The sequence below is a fragment of the Poecilia reticulata genome, chromosome 14 (assembly GCF_904066995.2).
Source record: "Poecilia reticulata chromosome 14, P_reticulata-male-v2, whole genome shotgun sequence".
In the NCBI taxonomy this organism is placed as follows: domain Eukaryota; kingdom Metazoa; phylum Chordata; class Actinopteri; order Cyprinodontiformes; family Poeciliidae; genus Poecilia; species Poecilia reticulata.
The window spans coordinates 14,417,553-14,438,410 of NC_088843.1; the positions used below are offsets into that span (position 1 = coordinate 14,417,553).

The 20,858-nt window shown below is 41.1% G+C and overlaps 1 protein-coding gene across 3 annotated transcripts in view; it reads left to right on the forward strand.

Moving 5' to 3' along the window:
- Positions 1 to 20,714, forward strand: part of nlgn2b (neuroligin 2b) — an 84,601-nt gene extending 63,887 nt beyond the window's left edge. For 2 of the 3 annotated variants that reach the window (XM_081615284.1, XM_081615286.1), the window contains 5 exons: positions 4,552 to 4,737; positions 9,839 to 10,104; positions 10,222 to 10,375; positions 12,040 to 12,406; positions 14,214 to 20,714. In XM_081615284.1, the coding sequence (XP_081471410.1) occupies positions 4,552 to 4,737; positions 9,839 to 10,104; positions 10,222 to 10,375; positions 12,040 to 12,406; positions 14,214 to 15,144 (1,904 nt within the window). In that variant the 3' untranslated portion in view covers positions 15,145 to 20,714. The remainder of the gene's footprint in view (positions 1 to 4,551; positions 4,738 to 9,838; positions 10,105 to 10,221; positions 10,376 to 12,039; positions 12,407 to 14,213) is intronic. The other variant, XM_081615285.1, reaches the window with a different exon arrangement.
- The last annotated feature ends 144 nt before the right edge of the window (positions 20,715 to 20,858 follow it).

Consider the following 20,858-nt stretch of genomic DNA (forward strand, 5'->3'; position numbering starts at 1 on the left):
ATGCTCGTGGTTTTGATAAGTAGCAGGGGTCGGCGCTGATGCACGACCAGGTCAGAGTCGAGCCAGACAATCGCTGGGATCTGACAACGGCTCGGTAAAGTAGGAGAGTGTAAACAATATCTTAATTGCGCGGATTGCTCCTTATGTTCCAGCAGCCAACAGTGATATGATCGGAAGTAACGAGATTTCTATTTTTAACAGCCTATTCAACACTACGCTGGGCTTCGTGGAAGCTGGAAGCAGCTGTGGTTTTTCATGAATTAGGTAGTCCTATTATCTCCTCATCCCAATTTAATCATGCTTTGTTTTTTTTTGCTTCCCCCCCCCCCCCTGATCGCCGCCTCATTATCATTTTGGTTGAGGACATTGCTGAATCACTGCAGATTTTCTACTTAGCAAATTTGCAAGACATTAAAAGAACAGTCAGTTTCTTGGGGGGGGAAAAAAGGGATTTATTTGATTAATATGTGACCAGATTAATCAAATGTGTTCAGGGTTAAAAATGCGAAACTGAAAAAGGGGAGGGGGATAAAAAAAATAAAATAAAATGTTTAGTCCTTCAGGACTAAAAATTCCCACCATCATTACTGCTGCTTTTGTGATCATTATCATCACTTACAATAATCATTAATAATAAAACCCACTTCCTGCTGCTCTTCCTTTGTCATTCAAGCATGCTGATTGAGCCATCTGTGCCTGCGTACTGTACTTTGCTGCTGTCCTACATTTTTTTTTTTCAACTGCCCTTTAGAACATACTGTTTAATTCAGTCACTTGAGTTATCTGTGTCATCCCTAATTCCCAAACAAGAAAACTGCACTAGGGAAGAGGCATGTCATTTTTCTTTTTCTTTATGTTTTATTTAAGGTTTTAAACTGAGTCGTAACTGGCGTTACGGTTAATAAAACACTCCGAGCGCAGACAGAAGTGTGTATACGTCTTAGAAATTAGTTGTTTATTCTTGTTGCCTGACGTTCCACACCGTGAATGAGACTTGTGTTTGAGTAATTAGACATAAACATTTTTTTCTTATTGCTATCGAGTTGAAGGTGCCATCGTACATGTTTTTCAAAAACCAGCCATCCTCTGGACAAAGGAAGCATCATATTCTCTGGTTTCTCCAGCGCGCTCAACACAAGTCAGCCTGATTTTCTTTGTCAGAAAATCCAGAAGACATAGGCGGAGGCCTGAACGGTAATGTCTCCTAGATCGATTACTACCTAACAAACAAGTGAGACTGAAGAGTTGCTTGTCCAACTAGGCGGCCAGCAGCACAAAAGCACCAACGGTTAGGCTATTAAACATAAAGGAAACTTAAATTTTAGGTGTATTTTTCCCAGTGACAAATATTTCTGATTTGATTTCATTCATAAAATGGAACAAGTAAAAAACTGGATGAGGCAGAGATCAAGCCAAAACCAACCGGTCAGTGTCAAAGAAACACTGTATTTATAATTGTTGTCAGTTTTGCACACTCCCACACATGTGCCTGCTTTTAGAGTTATATTTATACAGCTCTGACTCATGGGCCCTGTTTTTAGATTTTATTTTTTTTTTACACATGTTAAGCAACTCTGTATTTTTGGCATTATGCTCATGGCACCAGAGTCTGCTGTTGGCTTATAAATCAATTATGTTTTCATCTCTTTAAAAATGGAAGCGATGATATCAGCCTTCTCCCTGCCTTTAATTAAGCTGCCTTTAATATACAGAAATAGTTTTTTTTTAAGACAATGATATGATTCATAAAAAGGAGCCTAAATTTACCCCTGAGTCATGGAAACCATCAGTGCGCTTAGGTTAAATGCCAAGACCTCCAAAAATTAGCTCAGGCAGCCTGTGAGAATAACATTTGTTCATATAATTGGGAGTTTGCCAATAAATTTAAATGAGATTTTCATTTATTATATTTTTTAACTAAATAAATCTTCAGAGACAATGAAATTCGTCTGCAAATCAGTCATTGCGCTCCATGGATCACGGTTTTAAACACTCTAAATGTTGTGTAGCTGCCTCCAACAGGGACAAACACCTGACACACGGTATAATTCTGTGTATGAGTAAAAATGCTAATGGTGCATAACTTGACTTTACTATGTTACGCTTATTTGTAACAGTTAATTGTTTCTGATGATTTCTCTAATCAAGAGGGAAAAGTTGTCCAAACGGCCTATGTAAGGTATTGCCGGAGCATCTAAATCAGATTAGTCTGGGCTTTGACTAGACCTGTCCAAAACACTGTTTGGAGCCATTAAGAGGTGGAGTTGCTGTCATGCTATGGATCATTTTCCTGCTGTAAATAACCCAGTTCTTTACAGCAGTCATCAAAAACTGATGACTGGGTATTCTGTTGTAGATGAATTTGAACCTGTGGTAAAAAAAATAAAAAAGTTATATCCAGGTTCTGATGCTGATCTGTCATGTTTTCTCTAAAATCCTGTTAGTTTTTTTTCAGACATAGAAGGATGGACAAAAGATCCTACAGATACAATTTTATACCAAATTTAGGGCAAATTTTGTTCGCTGTCAATTTCCTCATCTGTATTTGAATTTTGTTTGATCATCCTTTTTTTTTCTTTTAATGTTTTGGCCCAATTTGTGTTGTTTGACCGTTACTATTAGAGTTATTTCTTGACTCACAGTTCATCATGGTTTTATGAATAAGGAACCTTAATAAATGATATTTGTTAAGTCCTCCATGCTTTAACAATAACTAGTGGAAGCAAACTAGGGCTGTTGTAAACGATTATTTTAGTAATCGAGTAATCTATAGATTTTTCTTACGATTAATCGAGTAATCGGATAAAAACAATTACGAAATAAAATATTGGTAAATCTTCCATAACACCAGTGTTACTATCGGATATCAACATCAGTCTATTTTTTCCACATTTGAGCTTCCCTACCAGTTACTTTTTTGTAGACCGGGGGAGCAATACGGGATATTTACGGCTCCTCCGTTCTGAAGCTCATCTACCAGCCATGTTCCGCCTCCCGTTTGTTCAGACCGGGATGATATAAGTTTATTGTGCGGTTCGTCCGTAAAGCTGCTCTTACCCTGTAAGCATCAACCCTCAGCCGCCCGCCGTGTTCAGTCTCTCCGCTCACCTGTATAAATCCTCCTCAGCTTCTTCCCGCCGTTCAACCAGCAGCTGGTTGAACGGAGCAGAAAGGCTGCCGAACTCCCGGCATCGCGCCGGTCATTTTAAGGATGTTTATTGGTCCCACAAAAACGATGAAAACCCGGAATTATCACCAATCAGTAAAATCCCTGCGGGCCGAACTTGAAGATTGGACGTTATGCCGCTAACACGTAGCTTCCGTCAACAACTCAGAGGCGGAAGTCAGAGCTCCGCTCAACGCAAATAATGTTCCGGCTGAAACACGGTGCGCTAAATGATTAAACATAAATTAACAAAGCTTCGAGGCAGGTCAATTTTCCTCGAGGAATTTTAATAATCGAGGTACTCGAATCACTCGAGGAATCGTTTCAGCCCTAAAGCAAACAACAACATAAAAAAACAGACGTAAATGTATTCCGATTGATAATTCTGTTCACATTGTAGTGGAAGCGATGAGTAATGAGAGCTATCACAGTAAGCTGTTGGCAGGACGAAAACCGTTGGGACATCATTAGCCATGCACCCAAGGCCATTGAGTGAATTGACATAAATTCATATTACCCCTTAAATTATGACCAGATTACTCTTGCCGCACATAATGAAGACGAGGACTCGCCATGCTATTTGTGATTAGATATTAGATCCAAATCACAGCTAAAATCTTGTGTCACTTCGCTTGCCCCTGGCATCAGTCATGGTCAATGCTGTGAGACCAAAGACCCTCACAGGAAGTGGCACAATTAATACAGCTCATCAGCAACTGCCAGGACAGGAAGTGGCCAAATCAAACACGGTATTTTCTCATTATTGCCGCTGCCGCTCTGAGGAGAATTCCCATCCAGTTTAGAGAAATCATTTTTTCGTGTGTTACTGTCGGCGAATAGCAATAGGCTTTGGGAAAAAAAACACAACAACAACAACAAAAAACGGCACATTTGTCACTGCATGGGCAAAATAACTTTGAACCCATGCGAAGTACTGTAATGTACTCGGGGAAAAGAACGAGGCATTCTGTTTGTGTGCGGCTCGCATTATGTTCGGTTTATTTTTCTCTTGTTGTGGGTGTGCACCTGCTGCGTAAATGTGTGTCCAGGAAGAAGGTGAAACACGCCTTCTGTTGCTCTCATCTATTAAAATATACATCTTTTTTTTTATTATTATTATTATTACTTCAAACTGTGTCGTGTTTTCAGAGAAATTTGGTAACTTTGCGAGGTTTTTCGTGTGAAGTCTCTTCCGTGAGGCAGGGGTCGTGTTATCCGTGAAAACGACAGGCGCAGCCTCCTGCTTGTGTGGGGATCATTCAGAAAATAAATAAGTAAAAAAATACAAAAATTTGTGTAACTCGTGTGACTGAATCTCTGACACACTCCTCCATTCACACATAACCTGCGTCTTCTGTCTCTGTTTCTTCTTGTTTACCCTGCAGGATTTCTGAGCACGGGGGACCAATCTGCTAAGGGGAACTATGGTTTGTTGGACCAGATCCAAGCTCTGCGCTGGCTCAATGAAAACATTGAGCACTTTGGAGGAGACCCAGAGAGAATCACGATCTTTGGCTCCGGAGCCGGTGCTGCCTGTGTAAACCTTCTCATCCTGTCTCATCATTCTGAGGGTAAACTTCTTTTAGCATCACAGCCATGCTGCTTGTCAAAGGACATTAGCGTTTTTGGAAGCGGGTTTCGTTTCTGGGTGTCGTTAATTGTTTTATTTAAGGCTCGGCGTACAGCCGATCAACATATTTGTCAATGGAATAGAATGGATGCGATTTTGCCCGGATAGTGTTTTATTTTCAGCCCCACCGCTGCTGTGTCAAACCATTTTTTTTGTTGTTGTTGCTACAGTGACAGCTGGAGGTATTTTTGGGTGTATGTCTCTCCCATCTTTGAAACTGAACGTTTCGCCGGTTCATCTTTTCGAGAAATAGCCCAAAGATCAGTCAGATCGCGCAGATGTATGGTCAGTGCTCAAATCTCGCCACCGACTCTCAAATTAATCTAGGCCTAGACGTGGACCGGCCCGCTTTGATGTGTTGCTAATAACTCATTTTATTTTTAGGCGCCTTTGTAGACACTCAAGGACGCCGAATAAGAACAAGACGTTAAAGACAAGAAGTGCAGAGAGAAAACAGGGAAGCTGAATAATGCAATAAAAATAAAATAAAACACAGGGTGACATGTAGCTAGTTCTCTGTGGTCACATCCGAGAAGGGCACCTTTTAGCACATGTTCGCCGTGTCCCTTTGATGGCCCGTGATAAACTGCAAATAGAACATTCTCTCACTCCTACTCTTCCATAAAAGCTAGCTTTGTGGAGTGTGTGATTGAAAGTTGTCCTTGCAACAGGCTTTCCCGCCTGATTTCTGCAGCTCTCCAAAGTTACCGGTGGCCTCTTCGCTGCTTCGTCCTCTGCTTTTCCCAGCTAGTTAGCTTAGATAGATGACCACGTCTTCGTTGGTTTACGGTTATGTGACGCTCTTTAATTATTCCAGTGATTAAACAAAGCCCTGTGAGAAAGGCAGTGGCTCAGGAGGCAGCGATTTGTCCTGTAAGTTTAAACCTCGCTCGTTTCAGGGTTTTTTATTTGCTCAACGAAGTTGAAATCATGCATCATTCTGTATTGGTCTAGTCAGTGAAATCTGTGCATGTAAAAGATCAACAGGTATGAACTTTTTTTTCTTATAAGCATCTCAGATGTCTAAAAATGTTCACGTTTTCCGGAACAGCTAAGGTTCGTCCTCCTAAATCGACTCATAAATCTCCCCTTTTTCAGATTGAACAGACCAATCTGCAGTTTAATCTCATCTGTTTGTTTGTGGGCCACATTTAGAAGGATGTGTTTTATTTCGTGGAGGAAAAGCTAGAGCTCTGCTCTCTTAGTAAGGACGTCACAAACTCGCACACATAAATACACACACACACACACACAGCCACCATAGCTACACAGCATGAGAAGGAAACACAAGACAGACAAGATACCTAGTCAAGATTATCATTGTGATTACTTCCCGTAAAGCAAATAGGCAAAATAGCATTTACTTCCTTCAAATTCAATTTGCTGACACATATTCTGAACGAATCTATTCTTTGAAACACTTTGTTCCTCCTGAGCCCAAACAGGCTCTGAATGCAGTGACCCATGACTCGACTCAGATGTTGTGCTTCCCCTTTAATCTACAAGCAGATTCTGCGCAGCCTGAAGATTCACTGGGAGTCGCTGTCATATATGCTGCCTGATAAATATTTATCTGAAAACATAATACGTCTGAATAAAGCGATATCCATGTCGGCTCAACGTGACTAAGTTCGACTGCGGACCAAAACGCCCTTAAGCCGTCTCTGTTGCTCCCGAGTTCTTCATGATGGGGCGTTTACACTCAGGAGTTCTGCTTTTATCTCTTCTATAGCAAACTCATACATGAAGGTTTTTGAAGCCAAAATCTGAAACTTTTGAGTTTACTCAAAAGAATCACTTTGTCCAAGTCGCATTCGGTTCATCTTTTTTTTTTTTTTTTTTGGTTGCTTCAAAGTAGACAGGCTTTCTTATAATCATTTTAAAGGTATAAAGTAATTTTACATTTCATCTAAAACTCTTTGATTTTACCTTTAAAGTCATGAGTTTGAGGAGGATGAACATTTTGTGGGTATTTCTATAAAGTACGTTTCTCCCAAATCCAAACAATACACATATTTTTTTACAGAATCATATATTAGCAAAGTATCACTAATGATCTAAAGAATTTAAAAAAGCAATGTTTTTGGAGATAAAATAATGATGACAAAGCTTTCAGAGTAGTTGGTTGAATAAGACTGATTGCTGTTGGGCTCAATAAGGGGAATGATGTGTGTTTGTATTGGATTTCAACAGACCCTGGGGCGCAATAGTTACTATAAACATAACATTTTAAAGAAATTTTTGCAGTGGTCTTAATTTAATTTAATTTATTTTTTAAGTTATTACTCTGTACACAGAGTGCAGGACTCAAGTCAGATTCTTTAAACAAGTGCACTTTATTGGCCAATAAAACAGAAGTTTAGTAGATATACAGTATATGATGGACTGAAATAAAGTTTCTCATTTCATAAACTGATAAAGCACAACCTTCCTTTGAGCTATTGGGTAATCAGATACCCCAAAGACGGGAGAAGTGTCTGTAACAGCGGCAGGAAATTACTTGGTCAGCAATGTCTGTCCAACAAATTACGTTCAATCTCCTTGGTAACTCATAAAACGTGTTAACATCTAAACTTTTATTGTCAGATGAAAAGGTTGGAGTATCCACTAATTTCATTGGTACTTTGGGTTTCAACTCATATTCAACACAGCATCCTTGTATCACTTAGGACAGGGGTCACCAACTCCAGTCCTCGAGGGCTACCGTCCTGCAACTTTTAGATGTGTCTCTGCTCAAACACACCTGGATCAAATAAACTGCTCATTTCCAGCCTATTGCAGAGAGGAATGAATGCTGGTGAGGAAATTCAGACATTTTGGAGCAGAGGTGAATCTAAAAGTTGCAGGATGGTAGCCCTTGAGGACTGGAGGGGGTGACCCCTGACTTAGGATGAAGGACGTTCAGCTTGGTTATTGGTGACTACTTCTCCTCCACAATATATTTCATGTATTGTTGTTATAGGAAGTTGTAGCTCAGACCGTCTAAAACTATGTTTTTCCAACCAAAAGTTGAAAAATTAAAATAGTAACCCATAATTTTTGCACTATATGGTCCCAAGTCCATTCAAAAAGACAAACTTTACAAAAAAAAAAGTTAAAAAAATTACAAGGAATTTGAAGCAAAATATAAAGAAATTAGGGACGACACCAGAAAATCACTCTTGCTAGTGCTCGATCCACTTTGAGTTGTGTTATTCAGAAAAGTCCGCCACGTGAGCCGGCAATCGCAAACTAAAGTCACCATTTCTCTCCATGCTATTACTTGTCTGTAAACAGACAATAAAATAAACTATAAAACTGGGTTTTGTTGAGTAAATGTATACTCTTGAAGTGGATAAATGAAATTTATGGAATGAAACTGACAGCTTCTCATCTCTAAAACACCCACCAGATGTTTGTCCGCTAATCCTCTCATGTGACAGTGTTTGCTGGAGCTGAGAGGAGAGCCAGCGAGAGAGATAGAGAGAAAATGATGCTCTAAACTTTCAGATTATTACTTTACTGTTGACCTTCACACTGACTCAGTGACCCAGGACAGATTGAATAAAATTTATCTGCAAAAAGAAGCGAGTCCTCTGTGCGATCAAGAGGGAAGAAAGGCTCACAATAATCTTAAAATAAAACTTTTTTTTTTAAATGTTACATTGGCTATCACACATGTAGTTAAACAATGTTTTCACCCATTCGATTGTAGCTCTGGTTGTTTAGGATTCACTGCAATCTCAAGTCGTTAGCTGCTTCTAACTAGTTTTTGGTAGCTCCATTTATCTCCCCATCTACTTTGACCAGCTTCCTTTAAAAAAAAGGCCTTCCTACAGCATGATGCTGCCACCATCTGGTCTTACAGTAAGGATGGCGTGTTCAGGATGATGTACAGTGTTGTTTTTCCCCCCCACAAAACCCCTCCACATCTTTGCTGTCACATAAAATTTAAAACTTTAGATCTGTGGTTTGTAACTTTACACCACTGTGGCTCTTAAAAACATCGGTCAAAAGCAGTGAGTTTTCCCCCCACCCATTTTTTTTGAGTGGAATCAGAGTAAAAGAGGGCTGAATATATTTTAAAAAGGATTTTAGGTTTTGTCAAACTGAGTTATATTTACTTTTACTTTACAAGTATGGATTGCTTTCTTCGTTTGTCACATAAAAATCCTGACCAAATTCAGTAAAGATGAAAGCTGTTGCTTGAAAAACGTCAGTGAGCGTTCGCATGGACACACTTTTGCGAGCTCAAGTTTGTTTTTTTCCGTGTCGAAATGTCAGTGATAATTTACCTTAAACCTGCGTAGTTTCGGGAATCGGCAGCGTTAAGTTTTTACAGTTCTTACTTTGCACAAGCAAATGAAAGGAGTACCGCATGAATTTGCTCGTTTCAACGTCGGCTGTAACAGCGCAGAGTGCCGCAAAGAGTTTTTCTCTTCTATTTTTTTTATTTATTTTTTTTCAAGAAGTACAGCATGTTACGTGTTTGCAGAGGAGAGACGAGATAAAGGAGCGGGGTTGGAGCTGCAGCTGAGAGGCTTTCTTAATTGATTTCACAGGGAGAGGAGCGGGGGTGGGGCACATGCAGAATATGAGGGTGGGGGGAGAGGGGGGGGCTTAATTATTAATGACAGAATCTGCAGATAAAACAGAGGGACAGCAAGTCTTTTTACATAACCGTGCATCGGTGCAACAGTGCGAGGAGTTCTCGCTTCCTTTCAGTCTTTCTCGCTTCATCCAACCAGACCACAGCTGGGTACGGAGTTCGTCACTGTTTTTCTGGCTGTATGTAATGGAAAACACTCCATTCTTTTTTTCTCACTAATGTTCATAATGATCTTCTCCAGCTGTTAAAAGCAGCATGTTAAGCTTCTCGGCCCGCTTTGTACATTACAGTCTTCAATTGTGCCTTCTCCAGGATGTGCATTATTTAAAGCACTCACACTGGAAGGTCTTAAAGGCCTCCTTAGTTGCCGAACAAAAGGGAGAAAAAAAAAAGATGCTACTCATAAGAGCATACATGTTGCATGCGTATTAATCTGTGGTTTTGCTTTGTGCAGGCCTGTTCCAAAGGGCCATCGCTCAGAGCGGCTCCGCCATCTCCAGCTGGTCGGTCAACTACCGACCTCTGACCTACACCAAGATCCTGGCCAAGAAGGTGGGCTGCACCCTGGGGGACATGGCAGAGCTGGTGGACTGTCTGCGGCGGAAGAGTTTCCGGGAGCTGGTGGACCAAGACATTCAGCCCGCCCGCTACCACATCGCTTTCGGGCCCGTGGTGGACGGGGACGTGGTGCCGGACGACCCGGAGATCCTCATGCAGCAGGTTGACGACGACTTCCAAATATCCGAAAAGATCCTACGGAACCGTGGCAGATTCTTGTCGTTCCTTTACCAGTCGGTGTGTTTAGATCGCTGTCCTGTCCTGTCTTGTTTTCTTCAGGGCGAGTTCCTCAACTACGACATACTGCTGGGCGTCAACCAGGGAGAAGGCCTCAAGTTTGTGGATGACAGTGAAGGAGAAGATGGGATCTCTGCAGCTTCGTTCGACTACACGATTTCAAACTTCGTGGACAATCTGTATGGATACCCTGATGGTCAGATCACAAGCCCTCTTACCTTAAAATGGCTAACTAATCCCACGCTAATATCTATATCCGTTTTCTCTTTTGTAGTTTATTTTTGTAGTTTCCAATTATGACAAATGTTGGAATCAAAATGCAGAGAAGGTCTATAAAAAAACGTACCAACTCTTGCCAGACAAACATGAAATAAAACAATGGATGGATGGATGTGTAACAGGTCCCAAGTGTCAGGACTGCTGTAACAGTGATGACAGAGTCTGAAGGACAAATAAACAGAAGTCAGCAATGACAACCGAAGCGCCGCCGTTAGCATCCAGATTGTGTTTTTTTTATTTAACAAACAAACCTTTTACAGTGTATAATATTAATGTTTTACATTACCACTGTCTTATAAACTTGGTTTACTTCCATAACAGGCAACAATGAACCCCGCCCATAAAACTGCATATTGCCAACTTTACCCTCGCCTGATAAAACTGGCAACTATTGGCAAAACAGTGCAAAGAAAGTGTAACTCAGTGATATATTCTGGTCGACTAATATGTAAGCATCTTACAAGATAGTTTTTGTGGGGGGCTGGGGGTTGTTGTTTTTTTTTACCATATACTAACCTGAAGAACACATAAACAGAAATCAGCAATGGCAACCGAAGTGCTGCCGTTAGCATCCAGATTGAGTTTGAGGCAAACCGGAAGTCCATCCCAAAACCAACCTGGAAGCAACGGCCCCCAAACAAAGGTTCCGCTTCGCCACTACTGCTCCACCTCAGGAAAGCACTATAAGTGGAGGCAGATTAATATACCGAACTGCAAACAAAATGTTATTTGTTATTTTTTAGAAAATAGAATAAATTGTACATGAAAATATTTCAAGATTATAAAAAAAAACAACTAAATACTGTGGTGGCATTTTTAGGTGCACCATGGATGGATGGATGGTCGGTCGGTCGGACGGCAGATTTAGATTTGATTCTCACAGAGACCGACTCACAGTTAAGAGTCGTTTGATTGGCGTAGTGCCAATAAATAAAATTTTTACTACGGTTGAATTTTTTAGAGCAGCTTTTAACAACAATGTTTGGAAACACTTCAGAAACTCGACCACCTGATCTGATCAGCAACAGCATTACCATTAAACGGGTGTTACACACACTCGAAGCCGAATTTATTAAAACCAATTAACAATGCTCTGCTACTGAACAGATGGCCTGACATTTAATGTTAGGAAATACAGAGGAGTTAGTTATCTTCTGCAAAGTAAGCTCAAATCATGAACTATCCACCACCGTGTTTAACTTTTAATAGGCTGGATGGTTCCCAAATGTGTCGACTCTTGTGCTGTCACAGCAAAATACATTTTTTCATAAGTTTTGTGGTTTGTTTCAGTCCAGCGCTGTACTGGCACCAACTTTTTAAAAAGTAAAGGTTTTCTCTTTCCCATTGTTTCAACTTTTGAGCAACTTCACCATAATCTTTCAGTGTTTTGTTTACAATCCTTACCCTTTAACAAGCTAATTAAGATCAATACGTTTACTGCATATTTAATACTTTTCCTTATTATTATTTATTTGCCTCCATCTTACATTGAGAAACATGTTGCTACAATTAGCTGTGTTAAATTACCACACACACTGGTATTAAATGGTTGCTTACATTGAGCTTTGCTTTCTTTCCAAGGTAAAGATATCCTAAGGGAAACCATAAAGTTCATGTACACAGACTGGGCCGACAGGGACAACAGCGACATGCGCAGGAAGACCCTCCTGGCTTTGTTCACAGACCACCAGTGGGTGGCCCCGGCCGTCGCCACAGCCAAGCTCCACGCAGAGTTCCAGTCGCCTGTCTTCTTCTACACGTTTCACCACCACTGTCAGACGGAGGCACGGCCGGACTGGGCGGACGCCGCTCACGGAGACGAGATCCCGTACGTGTTCGGGATTCCCATGGTGGGAGCCACTGATCTTTTCCCCTGTAACTTCTCCAAGAACGATGTAATGCTCAGCGCCGTGGTCATGACCTACTGGACCAACTTCGCAAAGACAGGGTAGGTAAAAGGACCCAAATGTAGAAAGATTGAAGTACATACATGGTGCTGTTTGCTGCTCTCACTTTAAATACGGATATGTTTGGGTGCTATTATTTATGAATGGTGCGGTGTGTTACACTAGTGTGATGTTGGTGGAAGATGAGCTTAGCTGCAAAATTGATATTCTGTCTGATCTCATGAGAAAGAGAACCTCTTTCTGATTAAACACTTTACATTAACTCTGGCTCGCATGGATTTTATTCATGTTTCCCACTCGTTTTTTTTTGTCTTTTTTATAATCCACTTTTCCCATGGTGTTTGTTTCTTTCTAATCACTTTAGCGACACATGTGAACATGAACAAGCGTCAATGTACTTGATACCCTAAAAAGCGTGGAACAGCTGTTTCCTGGAATACTTCATAATTATGCAGATAACACTTTGTGGCACTTTCCTTTGAAGTCAAGTCTCGTTCAGATTCTGAGCATTTCATTTGTGTAACACTTTAATCAGTTAATCGTGTGGCAGGACTACAGCAAATGACATCATGAATGTACAGACACATAATCAGGAGCTTCTGTTAAGATTCTTGTCAGAACCAGGCATGCATGATCAGATCTGCTTGCTGCGGCACTCAAAGATTTATAACATATTGATATCTTTGTGTCTAATTAGTTCTCAATCAGGTAAAATATTCAAACTGATTTTTGTATATCTTTAATCTAAAAAAGGACTTGAAAATGCTAATTAGCATACAATTAGCTGGATGTGCAGATCTGGCGAGACATTTTCATTCAGCATCACCTTTATGAACTTTTAACGGGTTCGTTTTAACCATTCCTTTTTCAGAGAGGAACAGCTATTACACTTACAACTTTTTTTTAAAAAGATTTTCTAAAAACAAGAATTGGTTGCCAACGTTTTAGTTTATTCTGGCTTTTCTGGAAGTCACACTGGGTCAAAGCTATGCATACCACTCTACAAGTTTTAATATTTGCTTAAATGCACCGCAGCAAGTCGTAAACCTCTGAAGCACATTCTGCCTCTTCCTGAAATGTAAACGAAAATGGCGTGGCGGGAGATTTTAGAGGTTTGATTTCTCTTTTGTTCGCTCATGAAAGACTATGAACCATTTCTGCCTCAAGCGTGAGACTCACAGGTTTCTTTTGGTTGTATTTAACCAGAAAACCCTGCACTACATTCAACCCGATGCTTCTGGAGCTATCACATATGCATTTGAATTGCACCAGACTTCACTTCAGCCTAACTGAGACCCATTTTTTTTAGGTGGAGCAGAGTTTGCATCAGAGCTCGACGGGTTATTCACACCTCCCGAATTTCTAGGCAAACGAACTAGAATCTGCTGAAACTGGACTAAACAGGGCTGGTGGGAATGTATTTACACTTTTCTGATTTAATCAGGCTGACACTGAGCTTATGGTATAACCCAAATGTCAGTGCTGTTAAAAATGTATTGACAAAGGTGAAAAGCCAGGAAAGCAGCAGAAGACCATGCAATTTGTATGAACTCTACCAGTTCTGTCAGGGAGAGTTTTCAAGTATCCAGCAAGAATAACACCAGAAGCTTGTTAACTGCTACAAAAGTGTGTGGTTTCTGCAGACCGTCCATGTCTCAGGAAGCAACAAATTCCATGACAGCAAAACAAAATGTCCTCCAAAAAAAACTGGCATGAATTTGAACTTCCTTGATAGAGCGCTGTGTTTTAACACTGGACGTCTATCTGTTTAGAAACACTGAATGATAACAACTGTCATCTAACACAAAAAAAACAACAACTCTTGAATCTTTTCTTCTTCTGTTCCAGGGATCCTAATCTGCCTGTTCCTCAGGACACAACATTCATTCACACTAAGCCTAACCGTTTCGAGGAGGTGATTTGGACCAAATTCAGCTCCAAAGATAAGCAGTACTTGCATATTGGCCTGAAGCCACGTGTCAGAGATAACTACCGTGCCAACAAGGTTGCTTTTTGGCTTGAGCTTGTGCCGCATCTCCACAGCCTGCACGAAGAACTCTTAAATGCGGTCACAACTCGACTGCCGTCTGGAGGCACTGGCCGACGCAAGGTGCCCCCTCCCGTCAACTCTTCGCCCCAAAAGCCGCCGGTGTCCACCTACCCGTCGGAACCCGACCCCGACAGCTCAGAGAGACCGCGCCCCACTCCCTTCCCGAGCGAGACGAGGGACTACTCCACTGAGCTGAGCGTGACGGTGGCCGTCGGCGCGTCGCTCCTCTTCCTGAACGTGCTGGCTTTTGCCGCACTTTACTACAAAAGGGATAAGCGCCACGAACTCATGCAGAGGCGCCACCGCCGGCTCTCCCCACAACGTGGCGCAACAATGGGCATGGGGGTCGGCATGGGAGTCGTGGGCGCCCCACCGCACAACGACCTAGCGCTCAGTCAGGAGGAGGAGCTGATGTCACTGCAGATGAAGCAGCAGAGGGTGGAGCTGGAGCACGGGACACCCCTCCCTTCCCGTGCCCTCCACGGTGACCTGGAACCTCTCCGTCCTCCCGTGTGTCCCCCTGACTACACGCTGGCGCTGAGGCGGGCACCGGAGGACGTGCCACTGATGACCGCCAACACCATCACCATGATCCCCAGTACCATCAGCAGCATCCAGCCGCTCCACCCATTTAACACTTACCCACCTGTCCCGGCCCCTTCGTCAACGCCTGTGCCCAGCCACAGCAACAATGCCCTGCCTCACCAACACTCTACTACCCGCGTATAGGACCAGGCACAAGCTCCGCTACTCCTTTGGGCTCACCAAGATGCACCACACAAACTGCTCCATTCCAACGTCACCTTTCCCCCCCACAACCTTCTTTGCCGTCTTCACATCTTCGTCCTCATCAAGCCCTCAGATAAAGCTGCAGTTTGTAAGATTTGAAGCGGTGAAATACCTCTAAGCTATAATCACACCTCAACGGGGACCGGAACGAGAAAGCGCCCTTGTCATCACGCTTATTCGTGTAATAGCTCAGTGGAAATTCGGTGCTTAGGAAAGGTCGCCCGGTCACGCCGCTTTAGGCCCGTAGCTCCCTCGAAGAGGTGTCGTAATCAGTCAGACGTTTCTAACGTGGAGTTCGGTTGTTTGGCACACGCGTTTCCTTTCATGTCAGTGTGGAGCAATGTTTAACAAAGAGTACAAACACACATTGTCATTCATTTAGGGAGAAGATGATACAGTAGCAAACAGCTTTGTGCGAGGCAGCATATGTCCCAGCAAGCTGTCTGTCATAAAGCGTTGGTTTCTTGAAGCTTACAAATTGCAGCTTTAAAAAGGCCCAATCTGGAAGGGGGATTTGGCACCCCATACAGAGCTCTGTGCTCCAGCAGCTGTCTCTGCATTGTGATTTTAGAGATTATTGTATAGTGTGAAATATACTGCCGAGACTGGGAATAGAACTGACGTTTGACAGCCACGTACGACTAAATCTATTTTGGATTCATTTACGTTATTCACAGTGGCTTGGAAAAGTGTCTGCACCCCTTGATCGTTTTCACGTTTTGTCACGACTGCAAACTTTAATGATTTCTGTTAAGATTTCATTTAATAGACCAACATAAAGTAATACCTAATTGTGGGTGGAAGGAAAATAATTCATGGTTATAAAAATCTAAGACATGCTGAAAATAATTTTTTTTAAGTCTTGCCATGGATTGACAATTTGTGCCACATACCTTAATTTTGGAGCAAGTGCCACATCAGCATTATCATTTAGTATTATAATCTTATCAGGGTTTTTTTTTTTTTACAGAATTTTAAAACAGTAAAACAATTGTATTTTTCATGTGTTTGTTGTGTTAGGTGATTGGTAGTGCCTGATTTATACATTTGTACTTTGAAATATTAACACAAAGGAGTCAAGGAATTACTAGTGGAGTGGAGGAAAGTCCAGTCTTGTTCTCAAAATCCAAAATGCCTGCCGTGCATAAACAAATTATTCCTGTCAAAATGTAAATAATTTTAAATTCAATTTTAAATTCATCTCTGTACTCAGTCACAGACACACAGCGTGTTCTCTACAACCTCCTTTAGGTAACAAATTGCTGCAGTGAAATATGACTTTAGCTTGTGTTGTTAATAGCAGTTTTTGTGCTTAATTCCTGGATTATTATTCGATTACCAAATAACTGGAAAAGCTGTAAATCGATTTGTCCAAGTTTTGACTTCAGCAGGTAAAACAGCACAAGTTGTGAGAAAGTTACCACCAGAGGTGGTTGTATTGTGCATTATTAGATATCCTCCACATGCAACGCTTTCAGACTTTTAAAATAAAATGGAATACAATGTACAATTTGCCTTCCGCTCTATAACAGAGGCTACTTTGTGTTGGTCCGTAAAACAAAAATCCCACAATGTGGAAATACTTCTGCCAAAAGTATATAAGCTTTTCCTTGTTAGTTAAGATTTACTTAATTTTTGGGGGTTTTATTGATTATTACCAGGAAGAAAAGACTTACAGAGAGAAAACGAGAAGATAGTGGCTGTACATGCTAGCTGTACATGCTAGCTCTACCGCGGCGGCACGCCAAAACCCACGGCGCATTTTAAATTCAGTTTAAAAGCAATGAAACATTTCTATATTTTTTGGGAGTAGGGGTGCAAATGTCTACAGATTTCCAGATTGGGACTTGACCTGTCAGGCCTCGCAGAAAGTAGCTGAACCGCATTCAGCAGGACGCGGCCTGGAATCCAGGCTGCCCATAAGAACTCACCGCATCCACACCTCCCAGGCTCCACTCACATCCACCACTTTCTCTTTTGTTCCTCCGTCTCTTTCCTCCACCTCAGATCAAGTGACTCCTCCCCACGCTTTTACCGCCGTTCCGTCCTCCTGCATCCACTCTTGTAGCTCTTCTTATTAAATAACATCGACACAGTCCGACAGTTTTTTTTTTTTTGTTTTTTTTTGCGTCCTCTTTCTCTCAGTCACTTCTAGACTCTTTTTTCCTTTTAGAGTCTTTTATACAAAAAAAATGAAAAACAAAAATGTAAATGATGTATTATTAATAAATTGTAAGGATATGAATGAAAAAAAAAAAAGATATTCTGATATCTCGTTTTTACCAGCATTCTTGGTGCCAAGTACTGTGATGAAGTTCCTTTTTGGCCGGCGTCCGGTGGACCGCTTGCCGAGGTCCGTCCCGACTGAATCTCATAAAAAAAAAAAACAACAACATGGAGTCCCCATCAAAAGAAAGTGCCAACCCCTTTATCTTTCATTTCAAACCACACACACACACACTCTTTGTGTTTTATTTACACTCAATGTTGCACTGTGGCTGGTCTCTTCTATAAAAGGGAAATCAGATTTAATATATCCTCATTTAGAAGAAGAAAATATATAAAAGTTTTATTAACTACTTTGCTGTGTGGGATAGTTGCATGATTTTTTTTTTTTTTGTGTGTGGGGCAGAGTTTTTCCATTTTGATCATTTCAATTGCCTTGTTTGGTTATTTTCCATTGAATTGTTTTTGCTTTTGGAAATATTTCATTTTCTATTTTAATATCAGCTGCACTTTGTGGTACTTCGGAAAGTATTAAAGTATTAAAGAGATGAATATTGTGTAAAGCTATGATTATAACAAAGAGAGTAAATATTTCCTCTTTATTCTTTTTTTTCAATTTCATTTACTAACACCGCGGCTGTGCCACAAGACTACCAGAGACTGATGAAAGCCTTGTTTTATTTTTAATCCCCTCCATTTTTTTTTCTTTTAAAACTGTCAAGTTTGCACAGTCACTGTCTCTCAGTCTCATACGAGGAAAGCACTTTTTATGTTACAAAAAGAAAAAAACAGAGACATGACTTCTTCACGTGAATAATCCAAGCAAGGTTCATGTACGTGACTGACATTGCGTTAATGCTTCAAGCATCTGAGGACGACTCAATTGTCCTTTTTTTTTGTTCTTTTTTGTCAGCTCTTTTGTCGTCTCATGGTTTTCGCTTCGGCACGGCGGGTGAAAAGAAAATATATATTTATGGTAAAACAAAAAACAAAACGAAAAAAAAAAACAACAAAAAAAACGCAATGAGAGCCTTGTATGATTGTGTCACTTGTTTTGCACAACTGAACACAAGGATGGGTTGTACCCTGGACAATATTTGGTGGGATGGGGGCAGGGGTTGGAAAAAAAAGAGAAAACAAAAAAGGAAAAACTGTGACATTAGGACAACACTGGAGAAGCAGTGACTCACTGGTGACGACGACAAAACAGTCTGTGTGATCCGTCGGATGCGCAGAGAATGCTTTGGGAGGGAGAAGGAGGGGGGGGGGGATCCTGATTAAACAAGACGTCACTCACACCTTGTACCAGAAAAAGTGAGGCAACTGGGATTAGCATCTGCAACCCCCCCTTTCCCCCCTCCCCCGAGTGCTTAAGGATGTCGACGCTCCCGGATCCAGACTGCCATCCCTCACGCTGGGCTGGAGCGAGCTGGGAGGACGAAAAACCAACAAACTGAACTTTTATTTTTTATTTTTAAGTGTACGAGAACAAACTGGAATTTGTAAATATTATGTTTGTCGTTTGGTTTGGAGTGATTGGCCGGATCCTTTTTTTTCTTTGAGACAACAGGTGCAAGTTTAGATGTCTTAACATGATTTCGACGCTCATGCACACACAGCCGGTTTGATCAGCCGTTGTTTACAATGTCTTGCGAAACTATTCGTAGGGCTAACCCCCCCCCCCTCTCCCCACCCTGAACTTGTTTGTCACATTGCAGCCACAAGTTTCCATGTAGGGATCTCATTCAATACACCAACACAAACTATAATTGTGAAGTGGAAAGGAAAATTATAAATGATTTAAAAATTTTGGCACACGTTTGTATTCGGCCTCCTCTGATTCAGGTCATTGTACAACCAGCTTTTTCAGAGATATTCTCTACCAGTTTTGCACAGATTTACAATAACATTCAGTTCTGGATTTTTTTTTTATTAATACTTAACCATTCTTTAAAACTAAGTTATGCCAACATAGTTCTTGGTTGTTGTTTTTTTTTTTTTTACCTTCACCCCAGTTTCAAACAGGTTCGACCGACTTTTACTAGCAATGCGTCTTCTGAGCACTACTGGTTGGTCTGAATTTTATTTATGGGCATCAGAGTAAAGGCCGGATACCACCATTTGGTCTATTTTTTGCATTCTTATTGGTTAATACCATTAATCCTTTAGCTTGATGGTGTTCCACCGCAATAAATCCCAATCAAATGCATCCAAGTTTGTGGTTGTAATGTAGCAAAAAGTGAGTATTTTTGCAAGGCGCTGTAACTGAGTTCATGATCAAATCTTATAAGGTGGGCACATGAGAACATCTATCAGCATACATGAATGATTTAAAGAAAAAAAAAACAAAAGAATGGTCGAGGTAAAGAAACAGAAAAAGGAATGCTTTCTGGCTCCGAGTGGCCCAGGTCATGTGATTATCTGCGGTAGTCTAAAGCGTACCGTGCACACTTGGCACCGTCCCATCAATCATACAAGGCAGCTTTTGAAATGAGTTCTCTCATTGGTGAAGAAGCCAAAGAACAGCTGCAGAGAACAGATGAAGGAAGGGGAAACAGGAAGGATTTGAGTAATGAGACAGAAAAAGAAGAAGAAGAAAAAAAAAAAAGATTTTGTTACAAATTGGCTCAAAGCAGGCCGTAAATCAAGAAATTCAATTTGTGACGCTGGTGTACTTGGTTGTTATTGTCTCACGTCGTCTTGAGCATACGGTATATTACCCACGTAACTGGAAGGTTGTGAAATCCTTTGTACTCTTGGTCTTATTTCGAACTATATTCATAGTGGTTGATTTTGCTAACTTTTGCAGTTTTCGTCTGCACATCCTGTCAACGGGATCGTTGACCCAGCCGTTTGGTGTGAGTTTCAGTTACCCGCGCTTCTGAGGTTAACATAGCGAAACGCTTTATTTTTTATCCCCCTGTCCACTTCTTTTGGAAAAAAGGGTTGAAACCAGCCAACAGAAAAACGGAAGCACACTCACCAAGTCTACATGTTTACACTGCAGTTCTGATGTTGGCTGACAATTGGCATTATGCAGACTCAAATATCCTATTCTTGAAACTTTTGATGCCAGATGTTACAGTGAAGGCTTGCACCTGTTTGTCTGTTTCATTTAGTCTGACTCAGTAACCTGCTTGAGGCGCAAAATACGCAGAGGGAGCATATTTGACAACGAGGAGTTGAGAGAATTAAAGTTAATATTTCTATTTCAAATAGAGGCTATTACACACTGTCTGTTGTGTATCTGAACTGGAAAACATTAAAAGACATTCTTAAACAAATGCTTTGCCATCATTTTTATGGCCAAAGTCCTGTTGAAGCTGCAATGCTTCGTTTGGCCACTTGAGGGCAGAACGACGATTAAATAAAGAGTCTTCAGCAGCTGTTTTGCTTTCAGTCCCTGCATATTTAGACCTATTATAAGT